At 40.1% G+C, this 26313-nt stretch overlaps 1 protein-coding gene across 1 annotated transcript in view; it reads right to left on the bottom strand.

Annotated features, from left to right (window-relative positions):
* sorcs3b (sortilin related VPS10 domain containing receptor 3b) overlaps positions 1-26313 on the bottom strand; it is a 127935-nt gene that overhangs the window by 25528 nt on the left and 76094 nt on the right. Inside the window, exons 12-18 of the mRNA XM_088350659.1 lie at positions 21842-21918; positions 21660-21751; positions 10924-11031; positions 9431-9548; positions 5968-6101; positions 5410-5523; positions 3538-3709 (exon numbers count right to left, since the gene is read on the bottom strand). Of these exons, the coding sequence (XP_088206785.1) occupies positions 3538-3709; positions 5410-5523; positions 5968-6101; positions 9431-9548; positions 10924-11031; positions 21660-21751; positions 21842-21918 (815 nt within the window). The remainder of the gene's footprint in view (positions 1-3537; positions 3710-5409; positions 5524-5967; positions 6102-9430; positions 9549-10923; positions 11032-21659; positions 21752-21841; positions 21919-26313) is intronic.

Genomic DNA, 26313 nt, shown 5'->3' with positions numbered 1-26313 from the left:
GAGGGCCGACTATTCAGTCTTTTATTATCTGGATCTTATCTTATCTTATCCTCAGTAAGGTCCCGGGGGTGCTGGAGCTAATCCCAGCTATCTTTGGGGAGTGGTCAGGAGACACCCTGAACTGGTTGCCAGACAGTCGAAGGGTACGCAGAGACAGACAACTAACTCGGTCATTCGCACCTAGGGACAATTTGGACCGGCCAATTAACCTGCCATGCATGTTTTTGGAATGTGGGAAGAAACCGGAGTGCTGGCAGGAAAACGTGCAGGCATGGGGAGAACATGCAAACTCCACTCAGGAAGGCTGGTAGCTGGATTTGATCCCATGACCTCAGAACTGGGTCAACAACTCATCCGCTGTGCTACCCATATTTTCAGTGTCGCAACCTCGTAGCTCGCCATTGTCGCATTTTCATTGCTTTGCAGGGTCTCGTGAAAAGGCGCTGCTGTGCTATTAAAAAAGCTTTTAGTTACTTCACCTTTTCACAGTGTTCGTTTTTAGTCAACTTTTTGTAGTCAGCATGTTTCTTCTGGCAGTGCCTCTTGATATTATATTATTTGAAAGCAGCCACAGTCATTAGGCAAATTAGGGAGACACAGTTGGTTTAGATTTTAGTAAAACAAAAAAAGACTCCAATTTCCTGTTGTCCCGGAAGCGCTGACCCTCACAGTCAAATTTCCTTTTTTTTCATTTACAGTCGCCATGTCGAAAATGGGGTGGGCTAAGATTATCAAAGAAATCAAAGGACAAGGTGGCCAAAGGGCTACTACCATCATAAACTATTATTGTATTTCACAATAATATACTTCTTCAACTCTAGCATTGTTCTCACTGTTTTCCTTTTATCACGCGAAGCTATCGAAGTGACTCGTCGCCTTCGATCGGCGCCGGATTTTTAGACCCAACTGCTGTGTTGGGAGTCCTTAGGTGACCAAACCCCCCAATCCCAACCCTTAATGCCGAGCGCCAAGCAGGGAGCCAATGGGTACCAATGTTGTAAGTCTTAGGTATGACTCGGCCGAGGCTTGAACCAGCGACCTCCCAGTCTCGGAGCGGGTGCCCTACCATCTAGGCTACCGAGCTGGTCTACCTTCCCGTTATCACGAACTTTTATGGGGCCTATAATTATCAGGAAAAAAGGTAGTACATTACAATACATTTTTAACGCATGTCAGAGTGATGATCTTTCTCAAACTGATGCTTATCGATCGGGAAAGTGTAGCCAAAATGGCCGCTCATCTCACTTGGCCACGCATTTTACTGTGTTCACATGTTCTTGTTTCAATACCTACACGATGGTTCAAAGGTTTGGAGTCGCTTGGGACTGTCCTTATTTTTGAAGGAAAAGCACTGAAGATAACATGACACTAATCAGAAATACACCCCATTCGTTGTTAACGGGGTAAATATGTACTTTAGCTGCCTATGTCTGGTTTTATTTCAATATTTACACAGTTGTATAATCCCATAAACAGCAACCAGAACTCCGGTATTCCAGTACTATACAGTGCTTGCTAATTGTGTTAGAAGACTATGATTAGAAAACCCTTGTGCAATGATGTCAGCACAGATTAAATCAGTTTAGCTAAATAAATGAGCTATGAAACGGACCTTCCTTTGAGCGTCACATTTGAGGGTACTATTAACCCCTTAACGTTCCTGTAACATTTGCCTAGAATCACAATCCAACACACACCCGAAATAAATTGAATGCTGTTCTAGAACCATTTGGAGACAGTTTTGGTCTTTTTTGAAAGGAAAGACTCTGAAGTTTTGTCCCAAATGGAATATTCACTGCAAGTGCTACTAACATTGAACAGAAGGTTTTTATCCTTGCCAGGCATTTAACTGCCAGATTTTACGAGGGCAATTAAATGCCTGTAGATGAGTGTAGCATTGGTATCATAGCTGGAAAACAGGTGAGACAGTAGCTTGAAGTCTTGCCTGGAACCTTGTCAAATTTGATCACAATCTGAAAAACTAAACATGGGTTTAGGCGTTTCCAAAAGTGGCCATTTAAATGACCAGTTTTCAACACAAAAATCTTTACAAATCTGTATTTTACATCGGCCAATTGTTTAGACATTGTAAAAGAGTTTTAATTATTTGACTTCTCTTTCCAAATGTCAATCAATGATTGTGCACACGCGTAAAAGTGGTGCGTAAAAATGAATCACTAGTGGGGTTACGCACACTTAATTCCAGGGTCTAATTTGAATACAATAGTGACATCTTCATATCAAATTAATTATTTAATTTGCAAACCAATGTGTCAATCATACTTTGAATTGGTCACTATTGGCTCAAGTTGTTAGGAGGTAAAGAAGGCGGGTCCTTTTTAGCAATACAGGCTAATGCGGGTTGTGGAGCAAATAACAAAGTCTGCAATTGGCAGAAAAGTATGTCAATCACATGGTAGGATGCCAATGGAATATATAAAATAATATTGCCAGTCTGTTTATTTATAAATGGAAATTATGGGACTAAACAGACGGCTAGCAACAAGGAATGCCCATCAATGCAGAGATGCTTTTCGGCTGACTTTTTTGTTGTTGTTGGCATTATTGTGTATTTTCTGAATACAAATTTTACACCGTTAGAGATATTAGACTCTTGTTGATGTCAGGTGGTCATGGTTGCATAATATCATTGAACTTGATGGCTGCAAGACTTTGGTGAGCTACAAAGGCTTTATGGTGTTCGAGTATCTTGTTTGAGACTGATTGAATGTTTCTGTGACAATTAAATCTATAAATAGCACTTATTGTATCTTAAGGGTTTAAGCATTCCAATGATATGTGGCATGAGATATTTCAGTGCCTAGTGACATCGTAAAGATAAGTTTTTGCTTCTCAACATACGGCGGGTCGTTCGAACGTCAAGGGGTTAAACTTACAGATGGCCAGAAAAAGAGAAAGTGGGAAACTAGACACTCAATAGTTGTTTTAATAAATTAAGACTATTCCATGCAAGAAATTGCCAAGAAATTGAAGATCTCTTACAACGGGGTGCACTACTCTCTTCAGAGAACAGCGCAAACAGGCTCTAGCCAGAGTATAAAGAGAAGTGGCAAGGGTGATAAGTACATTAGAGTCTCTAGTTTGAGAAATATGCGCCTTACAGGTCCTCAACTAGCAGTTTGGTTGCATTGTACCTACAAAACACATGTGTCAACATCAGTGAAAAGGTGACTCCAATTTGCTGGCTATCAAGGCAGACTGGCAAAGAAAAAGGCATAACAGTGCCAGGTCAATTTAAGAAAGGGATCAATATGGGCAAAATAACATAGGCAATATCCAAATAAATAAAAGTGTGACTTTCTTATGGAAAACATCAGATTGTCTGGATGACCCCAAACTTTTGTCAGAAAAATGTTCTCATTTATGGGGGGTCCAATACCAATTTGTTTGAATACAGAGTTGCTCCAGTCCAGACGTGTGTAATTAGTTAGCTTTTCACAAATTGTTATAGGTTTATTTTTTTAACATAACACAGTCTATTTTTCCATGTTTAAAGCATATTAAACCAAAACTTACATCTTGGAGATGCACAATGAACGTGACGTTACTCCCGACACGGGCGCTGAGTTCGCCGCTGCCGGTGGTCAAGCGAAGGCCTCGTGGTGGTCTGGGGCGACACCCCTGTCGTCGAGGCGAATACACGTTCTTGCCGACTTCTTTGCAGTTATTGGACAAAACTTTGCGATACCTTAGAAAGAAAATCAATGTAATAACAATTATTAACAAATATGTTGTCATTTGTTCTTTCTACTTTTGTGAGTTGCACACAAAGTGTTGGGAGTAACGCATTACAAAGGAACGCGTTTCTGGAACGCAATTACTTTTTCCGGTAACGAGTACTGCAATGCATTATTAATGATATTTTGTAACTCAACTGTCATTACTACATGGTTCATTACACCACAACTTATTAAAAGAAAATCAGCAATTATAATGTTTTCAGTTCTTTGATGGTGGTCCTTCGCTCATACAGCTAAATCCAAACCTCAATCCAACCGAACATAATGGTGAAAACCACATTCAAGAGAGTTGGGCATGTTTATATCGACCTACAAAAGGCAACTGCATACAGCTACGGTGGGGCCTTTTCAATAACAGAGTACAAGGGCGTATAATTTCTCTGTACTGATATTCTGATATTCTGTTTAGTGTGTATACTAACATCTAAGCCGTATTTACAACTATAAAATATACTACTGAAATCAAAGGCTCGTTTTTTTTTTTTTGCACAAGTGTGTCACCAGTTAAAAGCAAACGTTCACGAAAGTGTGCAACATTTTGATATTTTCAATTGAAATTATGTTTGTAATGCAACACACCTGGAGAAAAGAAACAATTCCCAGAAATAGAGAAGGAAATATTCCAGTAGTTTTAAGCCAAAAGGCAAAATGAATACGGGGTGTCTTGGCTGTATTAGTTTGCATGCTTTCAAGATTGCACAAGCCAAGAAATATGAAGGTTTCATCGCTTCCAAAGTTTCCTGCTATTTATTTTATTATGTATACGAGTATTATTTTTGGAACTAGAAAGTTACTTTCAGAATAACGCACTTCTTTTAGTTGTCAACTTGTCAGTAATTTGGGGGAGCACAATTAATTACTTTAAAGTAACGCACGCTACACCGGCACGACCGAGACGGAGACTCCGGTAAAAACAGGGGTGGGGGACTATGCGCTGCAATATCAGCAGAATCATTGACACACACTGCTCACCCGATAGAGTTTCTGGCGGTATCGGATAGATCCTTCTATCTACCGAGAGAGCTAACTGTGGTCGTTGTGATTGCTTTTCACGTTCCACCAAATGCTAACGTTAGAATAGCGCTAAATCTCCTGCTCGCTGCTATCAATAAACAGCAGCTTGCACACCCCGACGGTGCTTTTATCGTCGCGGGCGACTTTAATCAGGCATGTTTAATGTCTGTACTTCCCAAATTCATTCAATACGTGGACTGTGCAACCAGGGGGAAAAAACACTAACCGTGTGTACAGTTACATCAAACATCCATACAGAGAGCTGGATCAGACCATCTCTGTCTATCCCTCACCCCCTTACCAACCCCCCTCCGGAGAAAAACAAAGCCTGCAACAAGGACAATACAAAAGTCTTCTTTGTTCCTCTATCTTCTTTGTTCTCTTGTATCCTCACTGTAAAATGTGAAGCTAGAGTGCTATGTCCAATTTCGTTGTCACAATGTGTTCAACCCATTGTGTAACAATGACAATAAAGGTATATTCTATTCTATTCTACTAACTGTAACTAATTACTTTTTTTCTCAGTAACACACCCAACACTGCACACAACACATTCCATTTGAACAATTCTACTTATTCAGATTTTTTTTTTCTAGTGGATCAAAGTTTAAAACAGATGTCGTAGGATGCTTACCCTGTACTGTTGAGGTAACTCTGACCCGCGCTGCAACTTTTGGCTACACCGTTTGGATCGAACCAAAAAGCAGGGGAGCACTTGCCATTGGTGCGACGTTCCCAGCCGTAATCACTAGCAAAAAATAAAACACGACTTTCATAGAATTCTCCGGATCGGCAAGTCAAATAATCCAAACTTCTTAAGGAAGCTTCTATAATTGTTTCATTACTGCATATTTTACCGCCGTAAATAGAGACAATGTTGTCAGACAAGCCTGATCAAACTGAATTTCTGACAGACATTTAAAATTAATTGAGCGTTTCATTATTAATTGAATTTCAATGAGCTATTTGACATGCAAATCGCAGCGGAGTGATGAAAAGTTCTTACTAGAATTAGATTTAAAAAACACAGTCATACTCTGAACTCGTGGAACCTGATACTGTATTAATGCATGCAAACGGATCTTCATGTTTCTAATTAACGTCCATTTGATAAGCGAGTCTCTTTGCAAACATGTGAGAAAAGCAATTAGTTGTAACTTAAAGAAATTGTTTAACAGAGAGAAAAAGTCACCATTCAAAGTCATAGGCAGTGCACTGGCACGGCTCGGATGAGTAGATCCTTGAATAGTCCTGCGACAACATGCAGCGGTTTCCGGGCCTGCGCTTCATGAAAATCTGCTTCTCGCCCATCACGCACAATTCCCCCTTGAAAGGAAACACAAACACCCCCCCCCACACACACACCTTTAGGTCTCGGCAGTGACAAAACAGGAACACTAGGTAAGAAAATGATCTTGTTTTGTGGCCAGAGAGTTTTTGTTGATTTAAACTACCGTTTATATTTGCCCTTTTTTTTACCTAAGGGATAAGTAAGTCTAAGTGCGGGTAATACATTTGAATTATATGCCTGAACACAATTGCAAAGCATTGGATGCAACGGGAATAGAACCTGGGTCGTGACAGTAGGAGCGTCAAATCCTAACTACTGGGCTACCATTGACACAGTTAACATGTAAAAAGGCTTTGGGATTTATTTTATTATCACACTACTTTTACTCACTTTGCCAGAGACTAATTTTAGAAATGGAAAAAACTTAGAATGGAGAAAAAGAAGTCCTCTTTTAAGAAATTGATCAACACAAACAAAAACACGTTATAAAATTTCTGTTGGTACTGAGAATACAAAATGTATGATAATGAGATAAAATGTAATTCATTTTTGCATGTCATCTGTATCACTGGTAAATCATCGGTTAGAATTTAGCGTCTGAATTTGACTCCTGTTGCTTCTAATCTAAATTTTGAGCTGAGAAACAGTTAAACAGTGATACACAAATACATATGATACACATGACACTTCATTATCATTTCACTAAGATTATTTGGAAAAAAAAAAAAAAAAAAAAAAATATATATATATATATATATATATATATATATATATATATTGTTATTATAATTCTCGATATATACCTACGATAGATAAGATTGAAAATGTCCAAAATATCGAGAAATTAAGAATACTTAAATTAATAAAAATGTGAAGGCTTATTTGGTGAATGAATCATGCATATAATGTTTGGCAATATATTAAACCAATTTTAAAAAGCATATCTTAAGAATCAAATATAAGCTACTAAACGTTAAAATGTGACATTCAAGCAAGTTAGTCTTTTTTGACCAGACTGACAATGTGCTTTTATCCTTGGGTCATCTTGCCCAATTCGTTTAAGGAAATGTTACATTGGCCACATTTGGTTTTAATTATGGTCATTCAATGATAGTGTTTTGATTTATTTAGCTTGAAATCATATTTGAAAAATGAGTCAACTTTTTTCAGATAGATTAATATCAAGCACTTGATTAGAAGATAGACAGTCCTCCCTCGAAGCTATCTTGTTTGCTCGAAAACCTTCTGCCTGCCTCTTAAATGGAGCTCTTGATAAGGAAAACATAATTCAAATGCTCGCATGAAATTCAAAGTTCTCTGTAGACAATATATTCATTGTGTTTATTTTGATATCTCCTTCTCTTCTAGATTATTGTATCACAAATCAGAATAAACGGAGAACCTCCTTTAATTCTGGAAGCACCTTCCATAAAATTTCAGGGCAAACCTCTCTCTGTCATCTAGACATTTAGACAGTCAGTGGAGGCGTGTGAGGCTGTGGCCCACCTGTCATAATGTAATATAAAATTCAAAATCTATCAAAAGGTTATATTAATTCAGTTATTTCTCATTTTTCACATTTTTTGGTATTATGGATACTATGAACACAATCAGTATGCAGTATTAGTGTGCAGAGCATCTGCAGATGCAGATTGAGGCTTGCAATTCTCTTGCCTCATGGAAGAAGGCGATAGTGAGACCAAGGAGTCTGATTTTGCGCACACCTCAGCCCCAAACTATAGAATTGGTAATTATATTAGTAAGCTGAGAGCAAGTCAAGCCATTCAGTTTTAGTTTTTTTTTGTTTCAAGGACAATTTTTTTCATAAAGTTGGATTAGCTATCAATTGATGTCTTTACTCAAAAGGAGCAGCCTTACACGTCATTTGAACGTTAAGGGAAGAACACGTTTTACGTTGCTGCAGTTGATATCGTTTTCTTGCTCTGCCAATTGAATGATGAATATGATGTAGGTTTGTTAATTTGTCAACAAAAATAATCCCTTACCAACAACGAACTTCACCACGTCACTGCTTCCAGAAATGTTTTTTAATTAGGTTGATCTCTGTCATAATTACCGATAGGAATCACCTGTGCCCGCTCATTTGGCGCCAACTGCCGCAGGCTCTGATTGGCTCCCTGTCCCTATTTAAACCCAGTCCTGTCAATCCCCTGTTGTCAGTCTGTCTGCGAACCTCTGTGTATACCAGGCAAGCCTTTTTCGACTCTGACTCCCACCTGTCCCGTTTTTGCTCCCGTTTGTCTCCGGCTACAACCTGTTTTGATCCCGACCACGCCTGCTCTCCCGTCCCGGCTTACGACCCATTTTTGATCCCGACTACGTCTATTCTTACGTCCTGGCTTACGACTCGTTTCTGACCCTGACCAAGCCTTGCTCTCCCAGTCCCGGCTACCGACCAGTTACAAGATACACTTCCGTGTTCGGATCACAATTCGAGTACGAGAGCGACTTGCTTCCCGTGTCCAGTGAGCATCGGATCGCGGGCGCTGCCCTTCCTCTTTCTTTCCATAAAATAGTGAGAAAACATTACCCGATTGGGTTTACCCTGTGTGCTAGTCGTGACACTTTCGACGGTTTTATGTTAAGGACAGATTTTTGTAATGTATTGTTTTAAAATGTTACATATTTCTGATGAACGTACGACATTTTATATGCAGCTGTCAATATAGTTGTATTCGGCCATCTCAAAAAAATGGATCATTGACATTAATTTTCGTCAAATGCATTAAATAAGTTAAAAACTATCGGGTTACACCATAAGGATACCTCCAAAGCCAAACATCTTGAAAATATTGGGTTATTAGTTTATAGATCGGGCAGCACGGTGGTGCAGTGGTTAGTGCGTGTGCGGCACAGTTCTGAGGTCGTGGGAACCTCCTGCGTGGGTTGAAATCCAGCTACCGGCCTTACTGTGCGTAGTTTGTATGTTCACCACGTGCTTGCGTGGGTTTCCCCCGGGCACTCCGGTTTCCTCCCACATTCCAAAGACATGCATTTCAGGTGAATTGGCCGGTTCAAATTTACCCTAGGTGTGAATGAGCGAGTGAGTTGTCTGTCCCCGTGTGCCCTGCGATTGGCTGGCAACCAGTTCAGGGTGTCCCCTGCCCACTGCCTGTAGATGGCTGGGATGGGCTCCAGCCACCCCCCCCCCGCCCCCCCCCCCCCCCCCCCGCGACGCTAATAAGGAAAAGCGGTACAGCTAATGAGATGAGATGAGATGAGTTTATAGATCATCATTTTTAAAAATATATATATAACTTCTTTAAATCTTCCGATTGTCACTGTAGTCATCTTCTCACTGAAATCTCATAAGAGCATGTCAAATAAGATGGCTTCCAGTTACCTTGTTGTGCAGGGACCATGTCTGATAGTCTCCATCCATGCATCTCTGAGTGAACAGGCCCCGGTAGTCGATCTTCATCAGCTGCCACTCCGACCGGTGGCTGAAGTGTCCAAAGAAACTACGGAATGATGATTTCAAATGGGAAGAAACTTATTTCAGGATTGCATTTGAGCAAAAACACCAAAATAGTCCCAAGAGTCTTTCAGCGTGTCGTACGCATAATTGTGACAGAGGAGGTGGTGAAGGTTGCTTATATTGTTTTCCACTGCTCACATTGAATATTAACCCAGCTGCTTGTTGCCAGGCAGAATTGCCGCGGAGGGGGGTGGTGTAATCCTATTCGAATTTCATCAAATTAGGAAGATAGACTGTCTTCAAACCCTGTCAGCGCGACATGGATTCTTATGTATAGGATTTCAATTTAAATTTTGTTGTAATTATCAGGTAAATTACCGCTAATTGTTCCCGTATTTTTCGGACTGTAAGCGGCAGTTTCCTTAATAGCTTGACCGGGGGTGTGGCTTATGCACCGGGAGACTTGTCTGTGAAAGTAACGACACATTAGTACCAGGTATATAACTGCACATGGTATTTTCATACTAAAAGACAAGAGAATGCTATAGGCCTGTATAGATCAAATCAACCCTCCTCTACCATTCGTCACTCGCAGAAAGTTTCTAAAATTAGTTTGTGGAGGAAATGTAATAGAACAGTAAAGCATAGATAATTTGCTCTTGTATAAAAATCACTTTTTGAGCAGGTTGAAAATAATTACTTGGGCAAAATGACACCACCTTTTTCAGGACACGAACATTCAGAAGATAATTCCATTCCACCAAAGTAAATGTTTTCAACTTGCTCCAAAATTATTTCTAATTAACAAAAACAACTAAAAAAAATGACACCAAAAGAAAACAATGGAAAATCAATGGGGCAAACGTTAGCACAGATTTTACTGAATTAACGTTGCTGAGTTTTAGTATTTTTATTTAAAAAATACCCCATGCCTGGAGAAAAAAAAGACTACCCAGAAATGGATTTCTGGTGTTTGTTTGCAAGCTCTCAAGAACGCACAAGCAAAAGAAATTAAGCTTTTTACTGCTTGCACATGTTTGTGTCTATTTATTATACGGCTATTTCAAAACAGTTTCAAGGGGTCCCCATCCATGCGAGTATATACGGTGATTTATAACTAATTATTTTCAAAGTAACAAGGCTACTTTTTGTGTCAGTAATCTGGAGGTAAGTGTAATATGTTTTAAGTAACTAATTATTGTAAAAAATGACTCGCCCAAAACTGACTTAATTCGGCAAAAACCATGTATGCCGCAATACGGTCAATTTCACCCCAACACAAAATCATTATAACAGTTTTGAATCATGTGATGTATTTTTTTTGTTTTGTTTTACAAGTGGTTTCTGATGTAAAGTTGAGGTTAAAAAGGCCAAAATAAATGTCCACTTTATTTTGGCTACTTGTTGCAGTTGCTTACGTGATAATGTGATTGTCTGATTCTGACTCCATCAGGACTCCGTCCACGTAGAGAGGCGCCAGCGAGAAAGTGTGGCGGTCCCACTTTTTGCCCTCGTCTAGACTGATCCTTCATGTGACACAACAGTACATCATTTGTGAGAAGAGCATCAAACAAAAAAAGAAATGAGCAGACGTGAAATATGATAAATGCTTGTTTTGTATTTAAAGTAAAAAATGAAGCACCTCAGATGCTCCTCAAGGTGAAAACATTTCAGGTCGGCCAAAAGGAAAAGAATAAATGATCCTAATGTGACAAAATGCCCACAAAGAGAAATATGACTCAGGACATATAACTGGGAATATATTTGGACCATTGTAGGAATCACCACTTCATCAACTTGATTACATTGGACAAAGAAAGTGAGGACAGCGTTGTAAAGCTGAGGGGGCCATTCTAAACCCCCGTTTTTGGCTTTTTGTTGGACAAATTTACATAAAAGCAGTTGGGGTGCTGAATACCTCTACAAGCAGCTGTATTTCTGTTCAACTGGTCGTTTCTGAAAATGATAGCAGTAGTTGAGTGGCAGAAAACGGAATGGTTTATTCTATATTCAGTTCAACTGTCTAATAATCTAACAATAAGGGCTACACAAGAAGAGCAATTATTCCTTTCTAGTGGTGGTCTAGTGTGGTCATTGTTTCATGTCAAGTCAAGTCAAGTCAAATTTATTTATATAGCCCTTAATCACAAAAATGTCTCAAAGGACTGCACAGGATTACAGTTACAAAATTACACAATTACCTGATCTTAAACTAGCAAACCAGCATGCGGGCAAGGAAAAACTCAAAAACCTCAGTGTGAGGAGAAAAGAGAAACCTTGAGAAAGGACCTCACATGTGGTAATCCCCCTTCCAGGATTGAACAGGGTGAATTACAATTAGCATTACTGTACACAGAATAGTAAACACTAGGTAAGATGTTGAAAATGTCCGGAAAGAGCATGACATCAACGACGACGCCAGCTGGTAAATGCAGGGGTTGACATGCTGCAGGTCAGACCCCGGTCCGCTGACCCATCCCAAATCATCCTTCTCCTTCATATCAGCCAGGCAGGCCTCAGAAAAAGACCGGACAAAACAGAATACGAGGTGGGCATCAATCATATGCTTTGGAATAGAAGTGTGTCTTAAGCCTCAATTTAAAAACTTCCGTTGAGGTTGCAGATCTTATCTCCAGAGGCAGGGCATTCCACAACACCGGGGCCCGGATGGAGAACGCTCTCGAGCCCGCAGACTTCTTGGCTCTCGGAATCACAAGTAGACCGGCATTTTCCGAGCGCAGACTCCGTGCAGGAACATAGGGGGAAATCAAATCAGAGAGATAAGAGGGTGCAAGCCCATGCAAACATTTATATGTTAATAAGAGAACCTTAAAGTCACATCTTAAGTGGACTGGGAGCCAGTGCAAGTTGGCCAATACAGGTGTAATATGCTCAAACTTTTTAGTCTTAGTCAAAAGTCTAGCTGCCGCATTCTGAACCAGCTGCAAACTTTTAATGCTAGACATCGGGAGACCAGAAAGCAATACATTACAGTAATCAAGCCGAGAAGTAATAAACGCATGAATTAAAATCTCTGCATCTGATTGGGACAGCATTGAACGAATCTTCGCAATATTACGGAGGTGGTAGAAAGCTATCCTAGTAATATTTTTCACATGTAACTGAAACGACAGATTAGGATCAAATATAACACCTAGATTTTTGACCGAGTCACTATGGGTGATATTACATTTGTCTAGGTTCAGGGTAATGTTTGAAAACAAATGACGACAGTGAGCTGGACCAATAATCAACATTTCAGTTTTTTCTGGGTTAAGGCGTAAAAAATTATTTGACATCCATCTTTGAATCTCAGTAAGGCAATCCTCCAGATTTCTAAAACTTAAATGTCCAGTTTTTTCCAGTGGCACATACAGTTGAGTGTCATCTGCATAGCAATGGAAACTAATATTATACTTGCGGATAATGTCACCAAGCGGGATCATATAAATACTAAAAAGAAGGGGGCCAAGTACAGAGCCTTGAGGAACACCACAAGGGACATTAGATTGTTTAGAGGTCATATTGCCATAGTTAACACATTGCATCCTGTCTGACAGGTAGGACCTAAACCACGAGAGTACAGTTCCTGAGATACCAATGCGTTCTAGACGAATCAATAATATGTTGTGGTCGACCGTATCAAAAGCAGCGCTGAGATCCAGCAGCAGTAACATTGATGAGGCACCAGAATCTATTGTTAAAAGGAGATCATTGGTTACTTTTGCAAGGGCTGTCTCAGTAGAATGATTTGCTCTAAATGCTGACTGGACAGTTTCAAAAAGGTTATTTTCTGACATGAAGTCATTTAGCTGCTGTGCAACGACCTTTTCAAGTAATTTCGCAAGAAATGGCAGATTTGACACTGGCCTATAATTACCTAGGCTTTCTGGGTCAAGGTTAGGTCGCTTAAGCGTGGGTTTAATGACGGCAGACTTGAAGGCTACAGGAACAATACCCGAGGATAGCGATATATTAATAATATTTAAAACTGATTGTCCTAAGATCTCAAACAGATCCTTCACCAGTGAAGCTGGAAACGGATCAAGCAGGCACGTAGTTTGTTTGGCCCTACTGACCATCTGTGTTAGATTATCAAGGGACAATTCATTGAAACTGGAGAATGTTTCTAAACAACCGCTGACACAGTCCATACCTAGCACCTCCACATCTTTGATATAGGAGGAGGAAACAGAGCGTTCTTTTAAAATTTCATTCCTGATTAGTTGAATCTTTTTATTAAAAAATTCCATAATGTCATTAGCAGAATGAGTGCAACCATTTGGGTTAAGTTGTTGTCTGGTAAGTTTCGCCACTGTGTCAAATAAAAATTTTGGATTATTTTTATGTTCAACAATAATCTTAGAGAAATACGAAGCTTTAGCTGAGGCAAGAGCTACTTTATATTTCAGCAAACTGTCACACCAGGCCAGTCGAAAAACCTCCAGCTTAGTAGTGCGCCATTTTCGTTCAATTTTTCTGCAACTTTGTTTGAGTAACCTAGTTTCTTCAGTAAACCAAGGTGTATTTTTCTTGGGTCGGAATTTATACTTTAGGGGCGCCACAGAATCAAGAACATTTACCAAAGCAGTATTGAAGTTGTTTGTAAGTGAGTCAACAGACCCAGTGTACGAAGGGAAGGCTGCAGTTACCGTAGGTAATAATTCTTTTAAGGCTAACACCGTTTTAGGGCGGATATTGCGACTACTAAAGCCTATATTTTCCTTATCACAGTAAACATTAAACAACACCTCACATTTAACAAAATAGTGATCAGAGATGGCATTAGGATACGGTAACACTGTAACATTTGAGGCTACTACGCCACGGGTCAGGACAAGATCTAGAGTGTTCCCATCTTTATGAGTTGGCACATCAACTATTTGATTGAAACCAAATGTATCCATCAGTGACTTAAATGCAATTGCAAGTGAATTTGATGGGGAGTTTATGTGAACATTAAAATCACCAATAATTACAACATTATCCGCATACGTAACTAAGTCTGTTAACAAATCAGAAAATTCTTCCAAAAAATTTGAGTATGGTCCAGGTGGGCGATACACAACAACTACATAAATTGGTGTTGACATTAAGGACCTCATAACAAGTGCTTCAAACGTTTTAAAACTAGTAGGGGTATTAGAAGTAAATTTCAACCTATTTTCCGATATAAGAGCAACACCTCCACCTTTTTTGCATGGTCGTGCCAAGTGCGCACTCACAAAGTTAGGGGGAGAAGCCTCATTTAACACTACAAACTCATTTGGTTTCAACCAGGTCTCACAAAGGCCAATAAGGTTAAGATTGTGTTCATTAATAAGGTCATTAACAAGTAAAGCTTTGGAGGCTAGTGATCTAATATTAAGAAGGCCAAGCTTCAGCACTGTGGACTGAGCTGAAACCTTTCGCGAGTTTTGCACCTTAGTGGTAACCACCACAGGATTCGACTGCCGGTCCCGGGTCTTGTGCCTTGCATGACGGCAGATGCGGCCCGAATTCCATACCACAGGAATATTGTTGACCGGTGGAGTAGCAGGATGACTATTGGTAGAAAATAATGTTATTTCTTCTCCCTCCTCACCTAACAAGGGAGAAACAGAGGTAAGAGGCACAGAAGAAGATGCTATAGAATAGTATAAATCAGGGTGTATGGTGCAGTCAGTAGAACACTCTAAACTACAAAAACTATGTGAATTGCATGAATCTAGCATAGCGCTAGTTAGCTCTAGCGTTACAGACTCCACACCCATGGTAACAGGTTCACTAATCACCTGTGACCTGGCCTGCACTAGTGTATCCTGTCATGGAAGGCTTAAACAGTAATCTATATTTTTAGAAAGAGTGAGAGCACCTTCCCAGTTAGGGTGAAGGCCGTCTCTCCTCAGCAGGTCAGGTCGGCCCCAGAAAGCAGGCCAGTTATCCACAAACCTAAATCCCTTCTGATTGCAAAAACTTGCCAGCCATCGGTTTAGCGAGACTAGTCTGCTAAACCTCTCATCATTGCCTCTCGCAGGCAAGGGGCCAGAGACAATTACTCGATGCTGACTCATCTTTCTGGCGAGATTACAGGTCCTAGCAATATTTTTCTTTGTAATCTCAGATTGTCTCATTCTAGTATCATTGGAGCCGACGTGAATGACTATATCGGTGTAGCTAGCCCTGTCCTGGTGTCTAGGTTTGCTCGTCAGCTCCCTCAAATTAGCCTCAATGTCGGGTGCTCTGGCCCCAGAAATACACATAACCGTGGCTGGGGTGCTAAGCTTTATGTTACGGGTGATGGAGTCACCTATAACTAGGGTGCGGGAGCCAGTAGACCGGGGTGGAGTGGGACTAGCTAGGGGGCTGAACTTGTTATGCGTCTGAATTGGCTCACCGCGATTAGCATGCCGTTTAGGGCTAATGCTAACCGGACTAGCAGGTTCGCTACAACCCACGCTAGCAGTGGTGTCCGAGGCACCTAACATTTTCCGTTTAAACTGCTCTAGCTCACGGACACGTCCCTCTAGAAGGGCAACCTGCCTACGGACACGGGAGCAACCTTTACAGCAACCCATACTTACTTGTAAGCGTCGGATGCCAAGAGCGTCCTAGCAGCCGTGGGAGGGGATATCCTTCAACAACGATCGGCAGCAGCTTCCGACTGTAAAAACAATTGTGCGCGGCACTTACCTTGCGCCAATCGTCCGAGATACTTACCCGAAACTTTTCAAGATAAAAAGTCTCAATCCAGAATTCTGCTAAAGTAGGAATGACTTTTTCAGTTATGATAGTTTTTATCACCTAATCATCACATAATTTCTTTGATAATCACATGTTTCATATTTAAACAAGGTATTTAGGTATTTAGTCTTAACAAATAGTCTCCTGTGAAGATGTGACTCCCTTACCTGCCTGGTTAAGTTTCTTTCCCAGCTATGTTTCACTTTTGCCAATCTATGCCCCTTTCCCGTAAGACAATGGTGAGCCATTTTCTCGATGCTTGTCTATGGAGGACTTTGTTATGATTCCTCAAGCCTAGAAAATTCAGTTTTTTATAATTTTGTTTCTTTGTAATAAATGACCTCAAATGAACTGCTCTCTTCAGCTCTTGATTCTTTGTCCAAATACTTAGTCTAAACTCTGAAAGTTGAACATGCAATAGGACACGGATTGTCTACACCAACATGTTTTGAGACTGTATACATTTGTCATTTTGGTCAAAGACATAAATATTGTTTTTTTTATGGAGCAGATTTGTTTAGCCAAACGAAATGAAAATGCTCCATATACAGAAACCACCTCAATCAGCATGATTGAGGGTCATAGTTTGGCTCCTTCTTTGACATGGTGATGTCATTTTCCACCCACCATAATCGCAGTGTCTTGCCAAAGGTCTGTCTAACTTGTTTTTATCAAACATTTGCTTCTATAGAACTGTTAATACTAGCATACCTACTGTATTATATGACAAAGAGGCTCTAGCTTGATAAATCACATCAGCACGTCTCAGGATGCTTCAAGGTAAATCTGATCAGAAAAGGAGCACAAGAAGAGCCCATCTGCATGGGTGTCACTTGTTTTAAAGTGCTTGGGGTTCGTTTTAATCACGCTCTAACTTTAATAAAATTATCAAAACTGTCAGAAATAGCCTGCCGCGTGATGAGGGAAGGCTATCTTGATAAATTATATGAAATCGGCTGTGCCCCACAGCTACCGTGGGGCTCATCTGATTAAAAAAAGAAAAGCTTGTTAACAGAACAGAATTGAAACATGTCTCATGTAATCAAGTGACCACCTATCTTCATTCTGTATTATTTGGATTGGAAATAAAAAAAGTGGCCACTTAGACCAAACTATAGAACACATCGATCTTAGGGGCCGGTCACACAGACTTTTGCGGCTGAATCACGGCTAAAATTTTGCGATTTTTTTTTGCCCGTGGTTGCCCGCCATGGAAAATGCGCAAAATTGGCTAACCCGCTGTTCATCTGTGGTATGCCCGCAAAACACGCCGGCGACTGTTCCGCTTCCTCATTGCGTCATTTCTGCGTCATTTTCTCGTGTGGACCACGGGTATAAAAGCTCCCGAGCCGGTGATGTGCCCAAATCCGACTCCTACGGAACACACCCACCCCCCCACACCCTCGCGTGAACGCGCATTCTGCTGCGATCGCTTTTGACCTTTTCATCCGCGTTAACAAACGCATTTTGTAGAATACAATCGCACTTTATTGTTTAAATAAACGCGTTATATGGACTAGGATCTCCCAATTATTATAATCAGCTCGCTTTATTGTTTTAATAAGCGTTTTATGTGGAATACGATCGCTTTTGTTGGAAGCGCAGCAGAATGCGCGTTCACGCGAGGGGGGGAGGATTTACCGTTCGATTACGTTCACAACAAAAACTAAGACGGATTTTTTTATGTTGTATTACATTCCCATCAAATGCAAGACGAAGTGGATTTGGTGATATGTTCGCCATCACATTCCCTAAAAGTGAGATAAATCGAGGTAAAAGTAGTTGGAGTAGCGAGGAGATGCAAAACTCGGCAGGGATGCATTTCTCGGGCTGTGGAAATCATAAACGCTCAAGACACAGTTCCGTGAAGATCAAGATTTGAGCTATGGAATCGATTTTATTTTATCATCGTGAAAAGATATGTCAAGAAATAAAATTGGATTAAGACGAGGTCACTACGCTGACGGGGAGGGGGGGGTTTGTTGAGGGTAATTGTTCTATCTTATTTACTCATTTATCCATTATCGTTCAGTTCGTAATACGTTACAAAGCTTAGGAGCCGGGACTCTTACTCTCAGCCAAAAGGCAAAGCTAAGAACCTTGCATTTAAGCCTTGTTGCGACTATTGAGAATGCACCGAAAGATTTATTCGAAATGAAGGGAAACTACGCTGACGGTGATCCATGTTCACCCCCTTGACATCACGAGCACAACTGTGTGCTCGGCAAATCGCGCTGTATATACGCGGAGAAAAGCGTTTGACTGTCACACGCGTAACACGCTAATTTCACGTAATAACACCGCGATACAGGCGCAGAACATGCTATTACTATGCTCCACCCACGATTACCCGCTGAAATTTCCCGTCCTACCCATGTGTAACTACGTCATTCCGCGTCATTTCCGCATCATTACCTCGTGTTGACCACGTGTGCGGCACGCGGTTTAACACGTGCTCAAACTTTTGAGCAGCTCAAAAGTTTTGAACGCGGCCAACCACGTGAAAATTTCCGACCGCGAGTAAAGCACTGCTCTATCTCGTCTATATGGTGGTCTCAAAACGTCCAATAGCGCCCAACGGCATCTGCTTCACGGTCAGAAGTTTCCGGCCGTGGTCCGTCCTCGATACACTCATGAAAGACTGTGTACCCGCGCTCTCAAGAATTGAACAGCGCAAAACTTTTTCGCGCTGCCACCCGCGCGCGAATTTCCGACCTCGTGTTATGCACTGCCGTATCTCGTCTGAATGGCGATCTCAATGCGTCCTATAGCGTCCGCCTCAAAGGCAGAAATTTCTGGCCGTGATTCAGCCGCAAATGTCTGTGTGACCGGCCCCTTACTCGAAAATTGGCATCCGAGCACCAGTAACTATCAAACTGCGAGTAAAATGAAAGTCATTTCGACAGTGTCCAAGTGGACAAACATCTTTGACATACTGTGACATGAACTAAGTTTCAAACTCCTACGCCGTCAAATAGGATTTCTTGGAGAGAAGGGGCAAGGAGTTTGACTGAATAAAGGATTTCAGAGAACACTGAGCAAATTACAACGGGATGTTATTTGTCATGTCTATTTAATATTTCAAAATGAAAAAAATCCTGTAATGTGCTTCATTCGGCTCAAGCATAATGAGTAATAGTGTGCTGATCGATTCAAATCTCAATATTATTATATATATACTGGGCAAATACTTTGTTCGGATCAATGCTACTGCCTTAGGATTGATACTGCCTTCACCTTTCAATTATCACTATAATAATGTTGTTAGGGGGTCACAATTGTACAATTTGAATTTCACACTTTATTTCCAATACTGACTTTATTTTCTCTTTACCCATAGGGGAAGCCAAAGGGGGGATGGGCCAAAGGTTGGGCCGTCACATTAAGGCCCTGTGCATTGTCCAGCTGGTCTATGGGGGAGTAGGACATTTGCAAATCTTTTTGACTCTGTGGGTTTCTAGTAGTAACTACCCAAAACTATTTTAAGCTCCTCACTACTATCTTTTTATCATCATGTAAAAATCCTGAATAGTGTCTTCTGTTACACACTTCCATTGCCTGTAGTTTAGTGCAGAAACACTTCCACTGCCAGGCAATTACAAGGTGGGATAAAATAAGAAAACCTGCCTAAAGCCACTTTCACTGACAAACTCGGTAAATATTGTTCCTGCCAAGCAGTGAAGTCCAGTGAAGTCAGGGTGACGATTGCAATGGCACCCTGAACAAAAAGAGGTTTTCCATTGTCGGGGAACTGTTCCCTGTGCTATATTTTTTGTTCTATCCACTTCCCATTGGAAGAGGTCCAGACTCGGCGTTCCCATCCCAGCCAACTCGACAATATCTGCAACTTGTGGTCCCAGATCTAATACATTGGCGTAAGAAAAAATGGAGTAATTGTTTAATTAAAATAACAACCAGTCACATTATTGTACTCAGAAACTCCTACCTAAACCAAGTTCAAGCAAACTGTGTTGGTTTCACTCTTTATTCCACATGTATAAATCTTGCTTTTATTCTTATTTAGTCCTGAGTGTTTACATAAAAATATTCAGTTAGATTAGTAATAAACATACGCACTATTCCCATTTCATTGAATGTCTTGACTAAAATATCACAGACCTCTAAAACTTGTGCGGCACAGTTCTAAGGTTTTGGGAACCTCCTGTGTGGGTTCAAATCCAGCTACCGGACTTCCTGTGCAGAGTTTGTATGTTCTCCCCGTGCTTGCGTGGGTTTCCTCTGGGCACTCCGGTTTCCTCCCACATTCCAAAGACATGCATTTCAGGTGGATTGGCCGGTCCAAATTGTCCCTAGGTGTGAATGAGCGAGCGGGTTGTCTGTCCCTGTGTGCTAATGAGATGAGATAATGAGATACATATATATATATATATATATATATATATATATATATATATATATATATATATATATATATATATATATATATATATATATATATATATATATATATATATATATATATATATATATATATATATATATATATATATATATATATATGTTATAATATAGAGTCTACAAATGTAAGTTACTTCTATGCTAACTTTTGCACATTAACAACAGTTGTACTGGTGTCAAATAATTTGCACTGTCATCCATCAATCCATCCGTTATCTGCACCGCTTATCCTCAGTTGGGTCGCGGGGGTGCTGGACCCCATCCCAGCTATCTTCAGGCAGTGGGCAGGGGACACCCTGAACTGGCGGCCAGCCAGTCGCAGAGCACACAGAGAGACAACTCACTCGCACATTCATATATAGGGACAATTTGGACCGGCCAATGAACCTGACATGCATGTTTTTGGAATGTGGGAGGAAACCGGAGTGCACGGAGGAAACCCACACAAGCACAGGGAGAACATGCAAACTCCACACAGGAGGTTGGATCACATGACCTCAGAACTGTGCCGCACACACGCTAACCACTGCGCCGCCGTGCTGCCCCAGTTCTTATTTTATTACAAAATGTGATTATAGAACCTCACCATTTCAGCCACCAAATAAATAAAATAAACAGACATGAAGTCGTGTCCTTGAATGGTTTGTGATGCATCGTGTCATTTAAACAAATTAGCGAAAAATCAAGTGGAATTTGATCAAAAATAAGTATTGTATGCGAAAACATGTGTCTGAAAAATCTGGTAAAAATCAACACTATTCCTTGTTATGATTGAGATGTGAAAAGAAAATGAAATTGTAAGAAAACAAACAATTTGTATTGTATTTTATGACACTGTGTCCACTAAATAATCTTGTGTGTCACTTTATCCACCTTATACTCAGACATAGACTAAAACATTTCCCTTACATCAGCCACTGCACTCTGATCATGTCAACTTGGTGTAAAAGAAAAAAAGACATCTTTCAACACCAGCAATCCCATCATACTGTTGAGTAATTGTTGTACGCACCACAAGTGTCGAATCGGTGTGGGCGCTTGCAGCACGGCTAACAAAGCTCCTCCGTTGTCCAGGAACCAAATGTTGTGCTCCTCATCAAAGATCTACGCTCAGAGACAGGAAAAAAGCATCGGTGCTAATGATACGGCATCGATTCTGTGAACACTTGCATGTGGGAGCGTGCACGTGCCCACCTGTCGCCAGCTATTCCCCGCATCAGACGATATGAACATGCCAAGGTTGGCAGAGGACAGTTCTCTTCCGATATTACCTAGTTGAAAGCAGGAGAATGGGTCATTTCAAATGAGGAAAAAAAGAAACAATTTTGGAAAAATAACAACTGATAAGAATAAGGATGTCACGTCTGGCGCGGTTGCCATGGCGCCCAGCTGGTCCCAGCCGGGTGGCGCTGGATTCTGGCGCGGTTGCCGCAGCGCCCAAAAGGCCCCGCCCATGGACACCGGCTGAGGCGCATTGACTGATTGCTTTTTTGGAGTACTCAAACACGTTCCTTCTAACTGGGCTTTGCTGGAGAGTTTGTTAAACCTGGTTAAACTCTGTGAGACTTATGTGAGACTTCTGTTGAAACCTGTTGAATGCCTAGTTCTGTGAATCTGCCCGTATTTGATCCTGTTTTGTTTCTGGTCGGATCCGTTTGTTTTTGGACATTCTTTTCTTTTGAGTGGATTTTTAATCCACTCCTGCGACCATCGATTCACGGATCGATTGTGCGCCCTCCTCCTCTTCCCCCAATAAATTGTGAGTACGTCTACGCGAATGGGTTCTTTCCTGTTTTCCGCTCTGCTTCATGGCAAAGGAACACTTTTTTTTCTTTTTCTAAACTGGCATTCCCCAAAATGGCAGTTACATTATTATTGTGTAGATAGACACACGTGCACACATGTCAGATGTTAGTCATTTTCATGTACACCCTCCTTTTGCATTCAATGCCCCGAGTCCTAATTATATACACAGCAATTACATTTTTTCTGATCCATAACAGATACCGGATCTTTTATAAAGTCAGCCCAGTTGATTTTTGCTGATTTAATTTTTTGTTGCAACTGTGTCACTCCATTATTGTCATGATTGTGTGAGTTTCTCACATATATTATTTTCATTATTTTTAATCCTCAAATCCATATTTTAATCAATCTAATCTAGTCTAATCTAATTTATTGGCAATCAATCCACCTTGTCATTGTCCAATTGTTCGAAAGTACTTATTTAAGTCTTGCTTTATACACTTGTTGCCACTAATATCCATTTATCTCGTTGTTATACAGTCTCAAAAATATTCTAATTGGTGTTCCAATTTACTGTTGGGAGGGGGGCATAGAGTCTCATCAAACTACAAGCAGGATTCAGACTGAAAGGACTGGTGTGAAGCTAGTGTCTTGGGAATTTTCCACTGATGTGTTTTTTTTGTTTGTTTTATTGTAAAAAAAAAAAACAACCTCAAACTGCTCAATTCAACACTGAGTTTTTTGAGTGTACAAAGGAAGAAAATGTCTATCTGTGTTCACAACACACATTTTAACCTTTTTCGTTTAGTTATAAAAAAACATGAACCACCTGAAGCAAAGAGTTGTTTTGTTGGTGCATGATTTGTGAAAGTTCATGATAGTGTCTGTCTCTGATTGTCTCGGATTAATAAAAAAGGAGATTGGAATAGTGCAAAAGATGTGTCAATCACCAAAACCCTAAAATTGAGGCAATCCAGGCAGAAAATGTGTTTACTCGATAAATCAGTTTAACCCTCTTTCTAATACAAACCCTGGATTAGGTCTTCTCCTGAAAAGTATTCCCAAAAGTATTTGGACTACTGGATGATCCAGTCTGATACTGCGGGGTACAGGACTATCTATTCATCTACCCTGGTCATATCCCTCGAGAGGGGTGACCGGGTAAAGGACGCACTATGCAAAAAAGCTCAATTGGGTTGGGAAAAGAAATACATGAGTGACACTGGAGTAACGGCATTGTAGTTTATTAGACAATTTGTTAAAATTATAAAAAAATAAATAAAAAATAAAACCAACCATTTAGCAGTGGGGATGGCAATTTTCGACATACAAAAGGACAACACCAGCTATCTGTTCAGATGATAATGTCAATTTACAAAATTATAAAGGTGGATACAATAGCTGAAACAATAAAGCCCTTGTTCTGGGTGAAGAAAACCGTAGCTTTTAACATTTCTGAAGCACGACGTAGCACGACATGCTTATTTCTGCCTCTGGGGTATTAATTTCTGTTTGATATACAATTTAGCTCGAGACTAAAGTCAAAGTGAAAAAAGAAAAAGTGTGACTCATATTCAGTAAACTACAATACTTGAAACCACTTTCAGATTGTACCGAGTTAAAATACAATTTAAAATCGTTGTAAAAATATTATGGTTTTAATCAATCGTATTCATCGCAATTCACATCCAAACATTATTTTCTACAATACTGATGTTAGGGTGCCCAAGAAATGAATACATAAAGCACTGGAGTTTTCCTTTGTTCTTATACACACTCAACGATGCTACTCGACTTGCCCGGGAGGTTTACTGTATGCTCTGCATGTGTTATGTGCGCCTTGGTCTCTGATTTCATACATAGATCCGCATCAAAATAAAAAGAAAATATAAACAGCACAATAAAACTGCAGTTACTTAACCAGTTAATACTCATTTCCATTTCTGTGCATGTATTTTCAAAATATTTCACAGATAATCAGACATCTTTGATGCAATTTGTTTGCAGTGACTCACAAAAAAGATATGGGTTCAAAATGTTTTTGTATTTCTCCTGTCTTTGCGTGCATTTTAGCACTTGGTGCCATCTGCGTGCTATTCCGCTAGTGATCTGCATTTTGCTTTTGAATGGAATACAATATATTGTCACTGAAACTTGACAAATGGACAATTAAAAAAGTGGTGCAAGATAATCTACAATAAAAAAAACATAAAAATTAAAAGCATAAGCAAAAGGTGATAATTTAAAAATAAATCATATAAGATATTGGCAGCACGTGTTAGGGGGCGTATCAAACTCCTGACACCTGAAAACATTCCATACGCCCTGCTGGAGGACATATTAGTTGATGTTTATTCCAACAATGTTCATACAATTTATTACAGGAGCAAACCAGGAGATTTGATGGTACTTTATTCAATATTTGTTTTGTACAGTACTCAAGACATTTCTATTTTTTTTTACCCAGAAATCAAGCAAGGTTCCTAATCGTTACATCCAGATTGAACAGAAGCACGTGATCCTTTCGAACACACTGTAATTCTCTTATCGTATCAATGGAAACGCTTTCGGTCTTCTGCAGCCAATCGTGTCGATCCCTAAACTCGCCATGATGATGGTGTTAAATGTGCATGAGGCTTCAAAATGACACTGAGTAGTATTTGACCACAAGATGTCGCTGACTTTCCTTTTTTGGCCCTGCCTTTTTAATTTTTTGGTTACCTGTAGCGACAATATGGCGGACAAATATGCCAGCTCTCTTTAGGTAAAACTCATGGTAAGTAAAATAAATGTACATTTTTTTGACCAATGATGATGATTGATCATGTGGCACGGCGGCTGGGTTGTTAGTGCGCAGCCCTACGGTGCAGAGGTTCAGGATTCAAGTCCAACTACTGCAGCCTTCCCGTGTTGAGTTTGCATGGTCTCCCCGTGCCTAAGTGGGTTTCCCCCGAGCACTCCGGTTTTCTCCCACTTTCCAAAAACATGCATGTCAGGTTAATTGGCCACTCCAAATTGTCCCTAGTGTGAATGAGCGAGTGAATGGTTGTCTGTCTCTTTGAGCCCTGCAACTGGCTGGCAACCAGTTCAGGGTGTCCCCTGCCCAATGCCCGAGGACAGCTGAGATGGGCTGCGACCCTATTACGGATAAGCCGTGCAGATAATAGATGGATGTTTTTTTTTTTTTTCAAATTATTTAAATCCATACAGTTTTTGTAAATGAATGATGCTTGTTTTATCACTAGTCAACGTTAAATAATACATAATGCCTCTCTAAGAGTCAATGAACTGTGTGCTCCTTGTTATTAGCTGCAATTAAAATTGTCTGATTTTTCGTTAGAGATTGTTACACAGCATATTTAGATTTTGTAGACTCACCTCACAATCGGTACGTTATTAAAGGGACAGGGTGAACTTGTCGTCCACAAGATGTGTGACATTGAGCTACTAGAGTGCTACCGAAAATTAGTGCTAAAAAAATAAGGAGAGATGATGCAAACTACAAACACTCAAAGTAACCAAAACACCCTTTTTGGGTACATGGAGCAAGAAAATGGTGATATCATGTCAGCTCCCTTTCGCTGAGGTTTGTATTATGTAATATAAATGCTAATTTCTTATTAATTATTATATGTTTATATGATAGTTCATCTCATATTTAAATCAATACTATTGTTTTTTGAATAATAACACAAAATCACTACTAGGAGGCGCTAAATAATACACAATGTTCCTTTAAAAAATGCATTGAGAAAATACATGTATTTGGTCTAGTTTGGAAATATGAACATTACATAGGGGATTTAAAGACATTCTCTGACAGCCTTTATTAAATGTTCAAATAGTCATTGTTTAATCAGATTTACAAAGGTTCCAATCCAGAAATTTTGTGATTCGAGCATATCCCACAAACACCTTGT

This window comes from Urocampus carinirostris, chromosome 13, assembly GCF_059441175.1.
Source record: "Urocampus carinirostris isolate Australia breed hairy pipefish chromosome 13, RoL_Ucar_1.0, whole genome shotgun sequence".
NCBI lineage: Eukaryota > Metazoa > Chordata > Actinopteri > Syngnathiformes > Syngnathidae > Urocampus > Urocampus carinirostris.
This window is presented reverse-complemented; position numbering and strand designations above follow the sequence as displayed.